Below are 13,378 nucleotides of genomic sequence, written 5' to 3'. Positions count from 1 at the left end.
TGAAACTTGCAGGGAAAGCAAAGTCAAATTCTAATATAACCCAAAACGTCTAATATAAATGTTTTTTTGAGAAACAGGCGAGAAATGAAGACCTAGTTCTTCTTAGGACAGTTAGTGAGGTTTGGTTTCTTGCAACTCTTCATTTGCCCCTAAGAAAATTACATCTTATACGTGGATGGATCAGAAAAAAGTATCATATCAATTAAATATCCTAAATGGCAAAACTGAAAAGGGTTGACATAAGTGAAGGCTGTGTAGAGTTTGGCAAGCCATGTCCTGGTGAATTAATTTTACTCGATTGCTATTTGGCCTCTGTCTGTTCCAACATGGGGAATTATATTAGAACTTGGAAAATGATAGATATGTTCTCTATCTGGAACACAGAGTTGAATCACAAAATATGAAATTCAACAGATACAGATGTGTGCAAATGTCCTGTACAAAAAAGGGAGGGGGGAAGAACAAGGCACAAGTATACGATATGGGAGACCTGGTTTCACAGAAGTGTTTATTGTGGGCATCCATTGATCTCGAGAGACAATGGGAAAGTGTACCATCCAGGGTAAAGTCAAACCATTGGAGAATTACAGCACCTGCTCTGGCTCTACAGACCAGTATGGGAAAGACATGTTTTATTGCTGCTGGGGCAGATGAAGGCGTCTGGTGTCACTGGTGCAGCTACACCATGGCATTTCTTCTCTCTGAGCTCTTCCCAGTCATTTCTCCTCTGATCATGCAAAAAGCATTTAGGTATCTTAGATGATCACAAGCTGAAGTTGAGCCAGCACTGCAATATGACTACTAAAAAAACCCCCTAATGCACTTTTATGCCGTGTAAATAGAACTGTACAAAGTAGCAAGAGTTTCACCCTATTCTGTGTTGGTCAAGCCACATCTGGAGTACTGTGTTGAGGTTTGGGCACCAAATTTTAAAGAGGGCACTGACAAGTTGGAGCACACCCAGAGGAGGGGGACAAGGATGCCAATGACCTGAAGCCTATGAGGAGCAGTTGGAAGAGTTGGGTATGCATAGCCTGGAGAGAAAAGGCATTTGAGGGGGAAACATGGTAACAGCTTTCAAATATCTGAAGGCCTGTCACACAGAAGATGCAACAGACTTGTTCTTTGTTGCTCCAGAGGATAAGACTAGGAGCAGGACTAGACCTTCTAGGTAGAAATTGCAGGAAAGCTGATATTTGGATAAATTTTCTAATGGTACAAGCTGTTTGACAGTGTAATCATGAAGAGAATGTAGACTCTCCTTTGCTGAAGCTATTTAAGTACATGGTGGATAGCCATCCATAAGTAGCCATCTGTTAGGGATGCCGTCATTGCATCTGCATTGAGCAAGAGGTTGGACTAGATGACCCCCCCACCCATCCAAGACCTAGAATTCTATTCATGCAGAAGTGGTACCAAAGAAAAAATGTTTTGAGTGTCTATTTTCAGAAGTGATTTTTTTCCAGCTAATGTAGTATCTCAATGAGCATGCACACACAAAAATACTTCAGTTAATTCTGGACACTTAACTCTTGTGTAACACATGAACCTTTTGACAAGGCAACTATATATAACTATTAGTCACCTCCCAAGATGATTGCTAGGGTTGTTCTTAGTGATACCTGAATAGACAAGTCTTTCAATTAAACTGTAAACTTTCAACCTGTAGTATGAAAAGCCATAATGCATGTGTATCTCACCTCTCTATATGAGCTATATGGTGTCTATAGTTCAACATGAAACATGAGAAAAGACATGGGTAATCTTATTTCAAGATGCATCAGGATTTTCTGGCTTAAAATGGTAAAAGCAGGCAGAAGAAATTTCAGACATTTGAAGGAATGAATATGCCAGATGGAATATGATAGATGTAGTTATGGCAATCCAATTCTTCAGATCTGCCAGACTCTTAGAAATACTGAATGCTATGCAAAATACAAGGAAGTTCCTCTGTTAATTGTACTCATTCCCAGTCATACAAAGCCACTAGGTGTCCACACAAAATACTTTTATTACTTCTCTCCAATGTACAGTTCAAGGCTTCCAAGACTAACATACAGCCTCTCTTCCATCCTTGGAGATGCTGTAGAGGGCTCCAGATTACCTGTTTATTGAAAATTCATCCTGATTTAATTGCACAATGCTTATGCAGAGGTTAGAAGAATGTGTCCGGTCTTTATTGAACATCTGTTCTTATTTATTTTCAGGAAAGTGCAACAATGAGCATTCTTCGTGATTTGCTTGTGTAGTGTCTTCAAATTAATCATTTGTTCATCCCACATTTTTCAGTGCATTTCCCCATCACTTTCCTAACAAAAAGTCCAGGGTTTTTTTTTAGGAAGCAGATTTCTTACAGGAAACAAATGTATCATTCAGCCAAATAAAGGCCAAGCTTATAGAACCAACTTAAATATTACTGAGCTAATAATATACACCAAGTATTTAATTTGATAGTCATATGAAGTCGAGTCACATAGACCCTGAGACAGTAACTACTAAACTCTATCATTACCACATTTATGTTACAGCTGGTGTAAAATCACTGTTCTAGGGAAAGCTAGTTCTTGGCTCCATTAGAAGAAAACAGGAATGGGATAAACAGAAAACAGGAAGAAGTTACTAGAAGGAGTGCAGTACTTGCTCCAGTGCTTGCCAAAGGCAGATGGCTACAAGATTTCTGGAAGAGCTACAATTGCCTTCTAAATATTTGCCAGCCTTCAAGAAATACACAGAACCATTGTCTTCCTTCATCTATGTTCACAACAGCAAAGCATTTCTTCTAAGGGAGCCAATTCATAATTCAATCTTTGATTGAAGCACCACAAAATTCCCTGGAAATGAGAAATGTTCACCCATGCGTCTTCCCCTTCTACAGGTGAGCAGAAGGAATAAGCATATATTTAGAAGAAAATGAGAAAACAGATCAAAGATGGTATCTGTAGCCTAAGAAATCCTCAGAAAAGTTCAGCCACCCTAGATACAATCGATTGTTCTAGCACATAGATTTGGCTAGCTGATGGAGAGTAGTTCCTTGCTCCCACAGGAAACTCAGCAGGCATGACTCCTGGAATCCAAACAAGTCCTCTGCTCAAGTCCTCAAATAATCTGTTTCTTGTTTTCTTTAAACCCTAATCCATAGAGGAGGATGAATGATCTTTGGTCAGCTTCCTGTTAACAGCTGGTTAAGAATTTAAACTTATTTACAAGCCACATTTCAAACTTTTCTGAGGGGCAAGGACCAGTTCATTTTATAGGCAGGCGTGGCATACTAGAACTATAAGTATTATTCTAGCTTTAAGCCCTTGAAGCTGTCAATACAGTAGGTAACCAACCCAGTAATTATCTTATTCAAGGTAAGAGATAAAGCTGTAGCTCAGTGGTAGAGCATTGTGTTTTGCATGCAAAAAGGTCCGAGGTTTAGGTAAAGGTCTAAACCACTGAGCCTCTTGGGCTTGCCGATCAGAAGGTCGGCAGTTTGAATCCCCACAACAGGGTGAGCTCCCGTTGCTCGGTCCCTGCTCCTGCCAACCTAGCAGTTCGAAAGCATGTCAAAGTGCAAGTAGATAAATAGGTACCGCTCCAGCAGGAAGGTAAACGGCATTTCCGTGTGCTGCTCTAGTTCGCCAGAAGCGGCTTAGTCATGCTGGCCACATGTCCCAGAAAAACTGTCTGCGGACAAACGCCGGCTCCTTTGGCCTATAGAGCATGATGAGTGCTGCAACTCCAGAGTCGTCCGTGACTGGACCTAATGGTCAGGGTTACCTTTACCTTTACCTTTAAAGGGCCCTTGGATGGCTAAGTCCAATCAAATCTGATTATGGGCTGCGGCACACCATCTCCGCTTTCAGGCCAAGGGAGCCAGCGTTTTTCCACAAACAGCTTTTCCGGGTCAAGTGGCCAAAATGACTAAACTATTTCTGGCGCATGGAACAGTGTCCTTTACCTCCCAGGTTCAACACCATGGATGCTAAACACTACTATGTATTTTGCTGCTCAGCATGCATTTGGACACTTTTAAGACAGGGTAACCAAACTTTGCATCATGGTCCTTAGGGCAAAGAAGCCTTTACCTACGTTAGGACACAAGTGGATGTCAATTTTAAGCAAACTGGAGGACTGAACTTTATACAACTGCACTAATTTTAACTACTCATTGATTTGTTGGCTTCTTGGAATTCTCAAGCAATGCTGGGTATGAGGCTGCTAGCCCTTTCCATACAAGTCTAAATATAGATTCAAATTTATTACGTTTGGCACACATACCTTAAAACGTTGTCCTTAATTTATAAGAGATGTTATCAGTGCCCTTCATTAGAGTTTCGTAAGATACTTACAGTGTGACAAAGCCCACACAATAAAGGTGTATCAAGACTCTTTGTAGAGAAAAACAGTGACAAATTAGTTGGTGAAAAGCAATTATCATAAATGTACCTAAGCCTCTGTGTTTGCTATTTATATCACCCTCTTGGAGAACTTCACACATCTTTCCTGACCTCAATTACTCTCTCCTAAGGAGGGCTGCATTTTGAAACATGGCAAAATAACACTCTTTATTGTAGTTTTTAAGAACAGAGAACCTATTAGCATTAAAAAGCTAAATATGTATGTGACCTTTAGTCCTCCTCCCCTGATTCTATTAATTGGTTTCAAAATATTATTTATTTGAAGGTGACCTAGGTGAGCTATCCAAATACTTGCTAGTAAGGCAACCCTATCAGGAAATACCTGGCTAAGTGGAAATAATATTCCTGGGAGGACAATAAGCTGAAGGGTAGATGAGACTGCCAGCATCACAATAGCTAGCAGAAAAAAAGGAGAAATAACCTGTGATAAAAACAGAATGAACAGCAGCCTTATTAAGGAAAAAAAATCTTTCAAATATAGATGGAAAAGGCAGCCTCTAGAACATTCACATGCCCCTGTCAGGAAGGAAACCCCAAACAGAGCTTGCGTTCATGTGGATCCTCAACCCTTAAAATCTAAAGAACAAGATGGTGGCGAAAGAAAAAAATGAAGAGACCATGTCAGGCATCATCATATACAACAAAAAGTGTCTTTTCCTATATTGGTCAGTAGGAGCTGTAACTTACCAATGGTTTGACTTTACCCCCAATGGCACACCTTTCCACTGACTTTTGAGACAGATGGATGCTAACAAGGAGGCACTCACTGTGCTTCCAGTCATACTTTTCTGTAGGTGTGAGAAGATGGCTTTTCATGCATGCAGACTCTGGGAGAGGAGACTGGAGCCACTTTGCTCCTTCCTGGCCATTTTTCTGCTGCACTGCAATGAGGTAAGTTATAGTTTTGCATAGAGTGTCATCCAAAATTGTACTCAATGGTTTTAGCTCACCCAGCCTTAGGACAAACCTTTCTTACAGCTCGTTTGAACACAACACAAGCCTGAGATTGCTTGACATGCTATGCCAAAGAGTGGCTTAGCTCAACATGGCAAAGAAGAAGAAGAAGAAGAAGAAGAGTAGTTTGGATTTGATATCCCGCCTTTCACTCCCTTTAAGAAGTCTCAAAGCGGCTAACATTCTCCTTTCCCTTCCTCCCCCACAACAAACACTCTGTGAGGTGAGTGGGGCTGAGAGACTTCAGAGGAGTGTGACTAGTCCAAGGTCACCCAGCAGCTGCATGTGGAGGAGCGGAGACGCGAACCCGGTTCCCCAGATTACGAGACTACCGCTCTTAACCACTACACCACACTGACTCTCAGCAGAACTGGCAGCAGAACTATTGGGGACAAGTTCTGCAGGGCCTGCAAGACGAAGCTGTTCCACCAGGTCTTTGGTCCGGGCCCAGTCTGACTCCCTTCTTTCTATGGGACCCTGTATGTAAGTGGCCTCCTTGGCTCTTTCTACTGGCCCATATGGGACCAGCACAAGTGGCCGGGCCTGGTGAACTTTCAATTCCTTACCCCTACAGCTATGATTCATGGGTTCCCACTTAATTTTATTTTGATTTTCAATGTGATTTGAATTGTATTTTAAACTAATAGATTGGTTTTGAGTTTTTAATGTATTATATATTTGGTGTTAGCCACCCTGAGCCCGGCCAGGGCGGGTGAGCTATAAATTATTATTATTATTACTACTACTACTAATAATAATAACAATAAATGACCACAGTCCCCCCCCCCCGCCGCAGGATCCTTCATGCAAAGCTGTGGATTGGAGCAAGTGTGCTGTGCAAACCAGATTAATGGGCAGCAACGGTGCACTCACCGAATTGTACATCACTTTCTTTGATATTAATGGAGACTAATACCACTTTCTTGAGATGAGATAGCCCCCTTCAGAAAAACAATACAAGGCATTCCCAAAGGATAACCAGGAATGTTAACTTTTGACAAGCAAAATCACAGAGCAATACAGAACGATCTTGAAACAACTCTCGTTTCCATTCAAGAGGGAGTAGAATGTTCCACAGTTATTCAGAGATTTTTCAGAGTGAACAAGGCTGAGCAACAAGGGGTCTGCAATTGTCAAAATCAACTGACAACTACAACAGGGGTCTTTGTAGACCTCCGTTACTATTCTCTCCATGTGCACACCAACCTTCCAATTGTTGTGAACACAGTTATCATTCTGATCTTCTACTTGCTCACCCCCTGACCTATTGTCTTGAAACAGTCCTCTCAAATTGTGTATAATTTCACCAGTTCTCCAATTAGATGTCGAGTGAAAATAATAGCATATACTGTAAAAAAGGCAAAGGTAAAGGACCCCTGGATGGTTCAGTCCAGTCAAAGGCAACTATGGGGTTGCGGCGCTCATCTCGCTTTCAGGCCGAGGGAGCTGGTGTTTGTCCACAGATAGCTTTCCGCGTCATGTGGCCAGCATGACTAAACCGCTTCTGGTGCAATGGGACACCATAATGGAAACCAGAGCGCACGGAAACGCCGTTTACCTTCCCGCCACAGCAGTACCTATTTATCTACTTGCTTTCGAACTGCTAGGTTGGCAGGAGCTGGGACAGAGCAATGGGAGCTTACTCTGTCACAGGGATTCGAACCGCCGACCTTCTGATCGGCAAGCCCAAGAGGCTCAGTGGTTTAGACCACAGCGCCACCCATGTCCCTAGCATATACTGTACAGAGTCTGCAAATGTAATGTTGGATGCAGGGCAGTATGGTAAGCTTCACAATTGCAAGAGACCAGTGGGCATGTCTCTAAATAGCCTAGCCCTACCCAATGCGAGGGTTCCTTTTTAATCTACTCTTTACTATTGTCATAATATAAATCCAATCATAACCACTACAAGTAATTGTTTTGCCATCATGTTCCGGGTGTCCACTGATAAATCTGGCTCAGTTTTAATTTTATCAAATCCAAGTCTTTCTCTCATACACAAAAACAAATTTTAGCCTGTTTCCTCAAAAGAGTCTGAAACAGCAAGTGCCAAGTGTTATTGTTATTAACGTGAAAGATGGTTGCTTTGGTTGTACCAGCAAGCAGTTATGGAAATTCAGAACCTTTTATTGGAAAAATATATTGTACGAAGTATTTTCTTTACACGATCAAAAACTTGCCATCTTGGTTAGTTTGCATTCCTTAGTAATTATGCCAATTTTATTTAGCTATAGTATCTTCAAGGCCCTCACTGCTACAAAAATGCAACTGTAACAAATGATGTGTGTATTCTGGTGGAATTTTTTGATGTACATTTTAGGTTTCTGAATGAGATCCCCCACATATTCTACAATTCTTTCCCCATTTCTTTGGCTAGAACACAGTATGGGAATAACCTTATGCTCAGGCATGTGTCCATTTATCTGAGTCATTACTTCAGCCTAGCATGTCTGGCTTAGTCCTGACTCTCTGGGATATTGCTCGGAACTGGTAAATCTATTCCAAGTGTGAAACGGTGCAGATTTATGAGCAAACAACTCCTTTATGCATGGGAACTATGTAAGTTTACAAAGAAAAATAAAAATCTGCTCAACCCATCATTCCAATATTTGTACAACAGTAATCCAGCACAATAATTAATGTAGTGACAGTCTAAAGTACCATGAATATTGTTACATTATTAATTTTTAGGTATCTTTTCATGGTTCATCTGGATTACACGTATACAGATCAACACTTTAACAGCTTGCATTAATGGTCTGCATGGAATCTACCTTATTAATATTTGAGAAATGAAAGCAACAGTGAGCAAGTTGAACAAGAACTCCAGGAGAAACTCCTCAATACCTTCATCCTTGAAAATATTGTAATTTGAACAGGAAAGAAATGAGGAATCAATTAATATGCTACCACACTGATGCCCAAGTCACCCGCATACCGGATTGCCTAGCAGCTTTGGCAATACTCAATAATATAGACAAGGTAATGACGCCAGGCTTCGTTCTTCCTTATGGTAATGTATGAATTGGTTTAAAGATTTGAAGGAGGTTGGGGAAGGGTTGCTGCTAATAATCAAAATGTGTATACAGGTAGATCGCATCTTATGCCAATTTCACTTATGCCATTTGCAACTTTATGCGGATCGCCAAAAATTGATTAAATTGAAAAGGGGGTGGGGGTGGAAAACTCACCTGGAAAGGCCACCTGATATCTCACAAGACCTTCCCAGAGCCCAGTAAGCAATGAAGTTACAAAAGCTACCTGCTTTGCATGGAAGGGAGTAAAGTCTGCTCAGTGCTGGGTTCAAACAGGTTGGGATGGTAGCACAGGGCTCTTCCCTAGGTCAGTCTGGCTTTTTTCTGCTTATACATGCAATGGACAGCAACATAATCCTGCATAATATGTAATCTACCTGCAAATGGTGCAGTATTTCAGTGATGGGAGAACAATGTATTTGGTGGCGTAAGCAAATTCTGGGAAAGGTAATACAGCGGTATCTTGGTTCTCGAACGAAATCCGTTCCGGAAGCCTGTTCGGCTTCTGAAACGTTCAAAAACCAAGGCGCGGTTCCCCATTTGTTGCAAGAGCTTCTTGCACTCAGCGGAAGCCGTGTCACACATTTGGGTCCCGAAAAACGTTTGAAAATGGAAGCATTTACTTCTGCGTTTTTGGCGTTCAAGAACCTAAACATACGGCAACAGAGGTGTTCGGAACCGAGGTCCCACTATAGTAATGAAATAAAAATATTAAAATTTCAGATGTTTAGTCCAGAGCTTTAGTTTATGCAAATTACAGAACACATTAGCACCACTTCCTATTAAATTTCAGCTACTTCAATGGACCTGCGACCATAACTGTAAGCTTTGTATCAAGCATGAACTCATAAGCTATACACTAAAAAAGCATGTAGAATTACAGTAATGACCAAAGAGTCTAGTATGTGGCTTTCCCTTCTAAACTACATTTTAAAAAGGAGAATTTCAAAAGAGTTAAATTCTTTCAGGTTTTACGAAGCTTAATGAGCCCAAAGTTCCATTGTGTTCTGGTTGTTTAAATACAGACATATTGCTGCTGTCAGTATGTCTGAGTTAGTCCACTTAAAGAAACAATATGGCAACTTGTGTATATATGCCAAGAGGCTCATAACCAGAAGTACTGGTATAAAGATTATGCATATTGATGGAGTAAACAGAACCTTTAGTATCTGCTGAGATAAGTAAAGCAGAACAAAGGTTTAAACATACATGTTTCTTAGTTCAGAAAGACCTATTTTTGGCCTATTTTCTGCTCTTCACAATCACAAATCTAAATTACATTCCCCAAGAAAAGGTAATGCATTTAACAATTCCCTTTATCCCTCATATAACATGTATTGCAATAATTCACCTAATGAGGACAGTAACTGACCAAGCACCCACATGCTTAGAGATAAATTTGTCAATTTTGTTACCTGCCCAGAAACCAGAGAGACACCAAGAAAAGGGGATAGGCATTTTAGCAGCTAGGTTGAAGACAAGTACAGCATGAGAAGATGGCCTAGATTCTAAATGCAAACCCTGACAGACTGATTCCACACTTAAGAAACATGCACACACTTATCTGCAGAATATAACAGATATGGTCAAATACCCAGTGTATTTTTCATGAGTGCTAATTACATATTGAAGTTAGGTTTTCAGTGTTCCAAGTTGCTTCAAGTTATTAATAAAGAAACTAATGCATACAGTACTCGGTTACATTACTCATATTTTGAATAATACCATACCATTTGGAATTTATTTGTACCTATATTAGGTGCTTTTTACTACCTACATTTCAGCGTTTTTTTCTCTCAATTAGGATTCTCCCATGTGATCTTCCCCCCATGTTTTGCAAGGAAGCCTACTTCTGAAAGCACTTCCAGATAAAATAAAAAGCACTGGTGTCTTACCATTGGTGTCTGTAATTGTTACCCGAGCTCTCGTGCTGTCATTCCCAAGCCTGTTGCTTGCTTTGCATGTATATTCTCCAGCATCAGCCAGTGAAGCCCTAGAAATGCGAAGTTCTGAGAACGTCCTAAGGGAAAACAGGAACAATCAGGATTACACCATGTTATGGCTATCGGGTGGTTGCTCGAGAGCGATCAGGCAAGATGCCTCACTGGTCTTTTCAAAAGCTTTATTATTGGTGCTAAAACCTTTACAATGCAGAATGCCTCTATTCCATGTCTTGCTCACTCACTAGCAGAATCCGAGAGTGGGTGGACCTTAAACTTTCCCCAGCAGAGTAGTTTCTTGACCCCCAGCCGACGCCTCCCCTCTCTGCGCGGAAGCCTACTGTGCAAGGAAGGCTTGGGTAAAGGGAGACCTCCCTCCTCCCCGCTTTGCTCAGGCAAGGTGTCCTTGCATCCTCCGAGCCCTGCATCTCCTCCCTACTAGAAGCATGGCTTCCTTCCTCCGCTGAGTAAGTGCTGCTTCCCACGATTTTCGGAGGCTCTCTGTAATCCATCTGCCTTTCCCCCTCTCGCCTCTGAGCCGATGGCAGTTCCCTGACACACCACTTATACATTACAACAGCCTCCTCCAACCTACAGATGTTTTGGATGACAAGTCAAACTGTGCCTGACCATTGGCCATGGTGGCTAGGTCTGATGGGAATTGTAGTCTAAAACATCTGGGGAGCACTAGGCTGTGGAAGGTTGCACTATAACACAAGCAGTTTCTTTGCATTGTTAATTAATTTCCATTGGAGTTGGGAGAGAAAAAAAGAGAAAAGCAGGTATTTTACCCACCTAATAAAAATCAAGCATTTTAGGAAGGTTAGCACATTTAACTCTCTCACTGAAATAAATGGGACTGCTGGAGAGTTTTACGACATTAGTTTCAGGCTTTCAGTTTTGTAAACTTAAAAAAAATGAAAGCTGATTCTTAGGATTGTCTTCTGCACTGGACAGCATGGTTACCCACCATGATTTATACATCTTCATGAAAGTCTTCCTCAAAATTATTCAGTGCTTCACTTCCAGCTCCTCCTAGTGACCTATTGAGGCCTCCAAATCCATATTGGAAACCACTTAACAGCTGGTGTTATGTTGTTCAGATAATTTGGGTTGAATGCTTGATAAACATACAAAAACAGCAGCAACAGTCAGTGCCATCTAATATATATATTTTTAAAGACAAACCTCTATGAAGTGTTCTAATTGGAGTAAGAATTCAGAAAGCCACCCCAAGAGTTTGGCCGTTACAGATATTGCAAGTGAAAAATAATCCACAGTACATACAGTGGTACCTCGGGTTAAGCACTTAATTCGTTCCAGAAGTCCATTCTTAACCTGAAACTGTTCTTAACCTGAGGTACCACTTTAGCTAATGGGGGCTCCCGCTGCTGCTGCGCCGCCACCCCGCGATTTCTGTTCTCATCCTGAAGCAAAGTTCTTAACCTGAGGCAATATTTCTGAGTCTGTAACCTGAAGCGTCTGTAACCTGAAGTGTCTGCAACCCGAGGTACCACTGTATTATTACATTTGCCACAGGAATCTATCGACAAAAGCTTTAAAGGAAATACATCCTTGAAAATGCAAATATGCATTGCACCAAGAACCAGGCATATACCTGGGCTGCTTTCCTAATGGCTTGCCAACTTTAAAGATGTTTGCAGTCAGTAAACCATCAAGAAAGCACCCCAGCCTTCAAGGAATGGCCAACATGCTATTGCGCAGAGGTCTGTCAAGTGAATAATGACAAGCTACAGCCTAGTGAGGCCTTGTTTTCCCCAAACCCCAGCTGTGTCACTTTGGTTGAAAACACCTCCTCAAACATCAACAGTACAATCCTATGCATGCCCACTCAGACACGTAGTTAAATGAAGCTTACAGGTAAGTGTGCATAACAGGATCTCAGCCTTAGATGTACAGTAGTCCTCAGGTTAAGAACTTAATTCGTTCCGTAGGTTCGTTCTTAACCTGAAACTGTTCTTAACCTGAGGTACCACTTTAGCTAATTGGGCCTCCCGCTGCCACCACACGATTTCTGTTCTCATCCTGAAGCAAAGTTCTTAACCTGAGGTACTGTTTCTAGGTTAGCGGAGTCTGTAACCTGAAGCGTCTGTAACCCAAGGTACCACTGTATCTATTCACTGCAGAGCAGGCATGTTCAAAGAAGAAAAGGCAGCTAAAAGATTGTATATGTGAGTAGCCACAGTCACTTTCCCATCACCTTTGAACTCTGGGGGCCTGTCAACTGGAATAGGTGTCTCTGCGGAAGAATTAAAAGGAAACTACTCTGATTGTGCAACGTGTTGAGGCACTCGCGTGCCATCCTTCCTCAGTGGTTTCATTTCTAATTTTCACCAGCCAGGTGAAGCAGTACTAACAAGTAAAGGCTTCTGGGAATTCTGCTCGCAAATGGGGGCAGGGAAAGAAATCACCGCTTTTGGCTTATTATCACTTTTGAGAAGATAACACATATTTGTACTAAAAGTTCAGTACAATTATTTTACACGTCATCCTCCGCTGGTTTCCAAGTAACAGTGTGTCATTCGTTTTGCATTTTAAGGGTTCAACAAACCAATAGCCTTTGGCGGGGATATATTTTGCTCGTCCTTAAAAAAAATAATGAAAACAAATGGTCACTTCAATGCTGCAAGAAAATTCAAAAAGAGATGCTAAAAATTAGGGTGCTCCATCCATGAAGGGCAACACCACTACTAACATGCCACAAAACCATCTACTGGTCTCATTTGCAAATAAATAAATAAATAAATAAATAAATTCCAGATATGTCATATTATCTGAACTGGACCCATAATATATGGATTTTTGTTAGAACTTTGAAATACAGAAAAAGAGAAAATAAATGACAACAAGGACAGCTCTGTGTTTTCATGGTGGCCATGACAGCGCTCCTAAGGTGATCTCAAGATGCATGTTGTAATCCCCCAGAATCAAAGTCTGGGTTTCCCCCCACCCAACCCTCCCTACCAGAACCAAGTCACCCTTGCCAGCTCAGAGAGGGAGAATGTGGGCGACTTGTGGTGGGTGG

General features: G+C 41.4%; 1 protein-coding gene across 11 annotated transcripts in view; it reads right to left on the bottom strand.

Moving 5' to 3' along the window:
* The window catches only part of NRG1 (neuregulin 1), a 512,253-nt gene that overhangs the window by 122,199 nt on the left and 376,676 nt on the right, over positions 1-13,378 (bottom strand). For all 11 annotated transcript variants that reach the window (XM_081845046.1, XM_081845057.1, XM_081845054.1 and 8 more), the window contains one exon: positions 10,288-10,412. In XM_081845046.1, coding sequence (XP_081701172.1) covers positions 10,288-10,412 — 125 coding nt within the window. The remainder of the gene's footprint in view (positions 1-10,287; positions 10,413-13,378) is intronic.

Source organism: Podarcis erhardii (genome assembly GCF_964252035.2).
Source record: "Podarcis erhardii genome assembly, chromosome: 17".
Lineage (NCBI taxonomy): Eukaryota > Metazoa > Chordata > Lepidosauria > Squamata > Lacertidae > Podarcis > Podarcis erhardii.
This window is presented reverse-complemented; position numbering and strand designations above follow the sequence as displayed.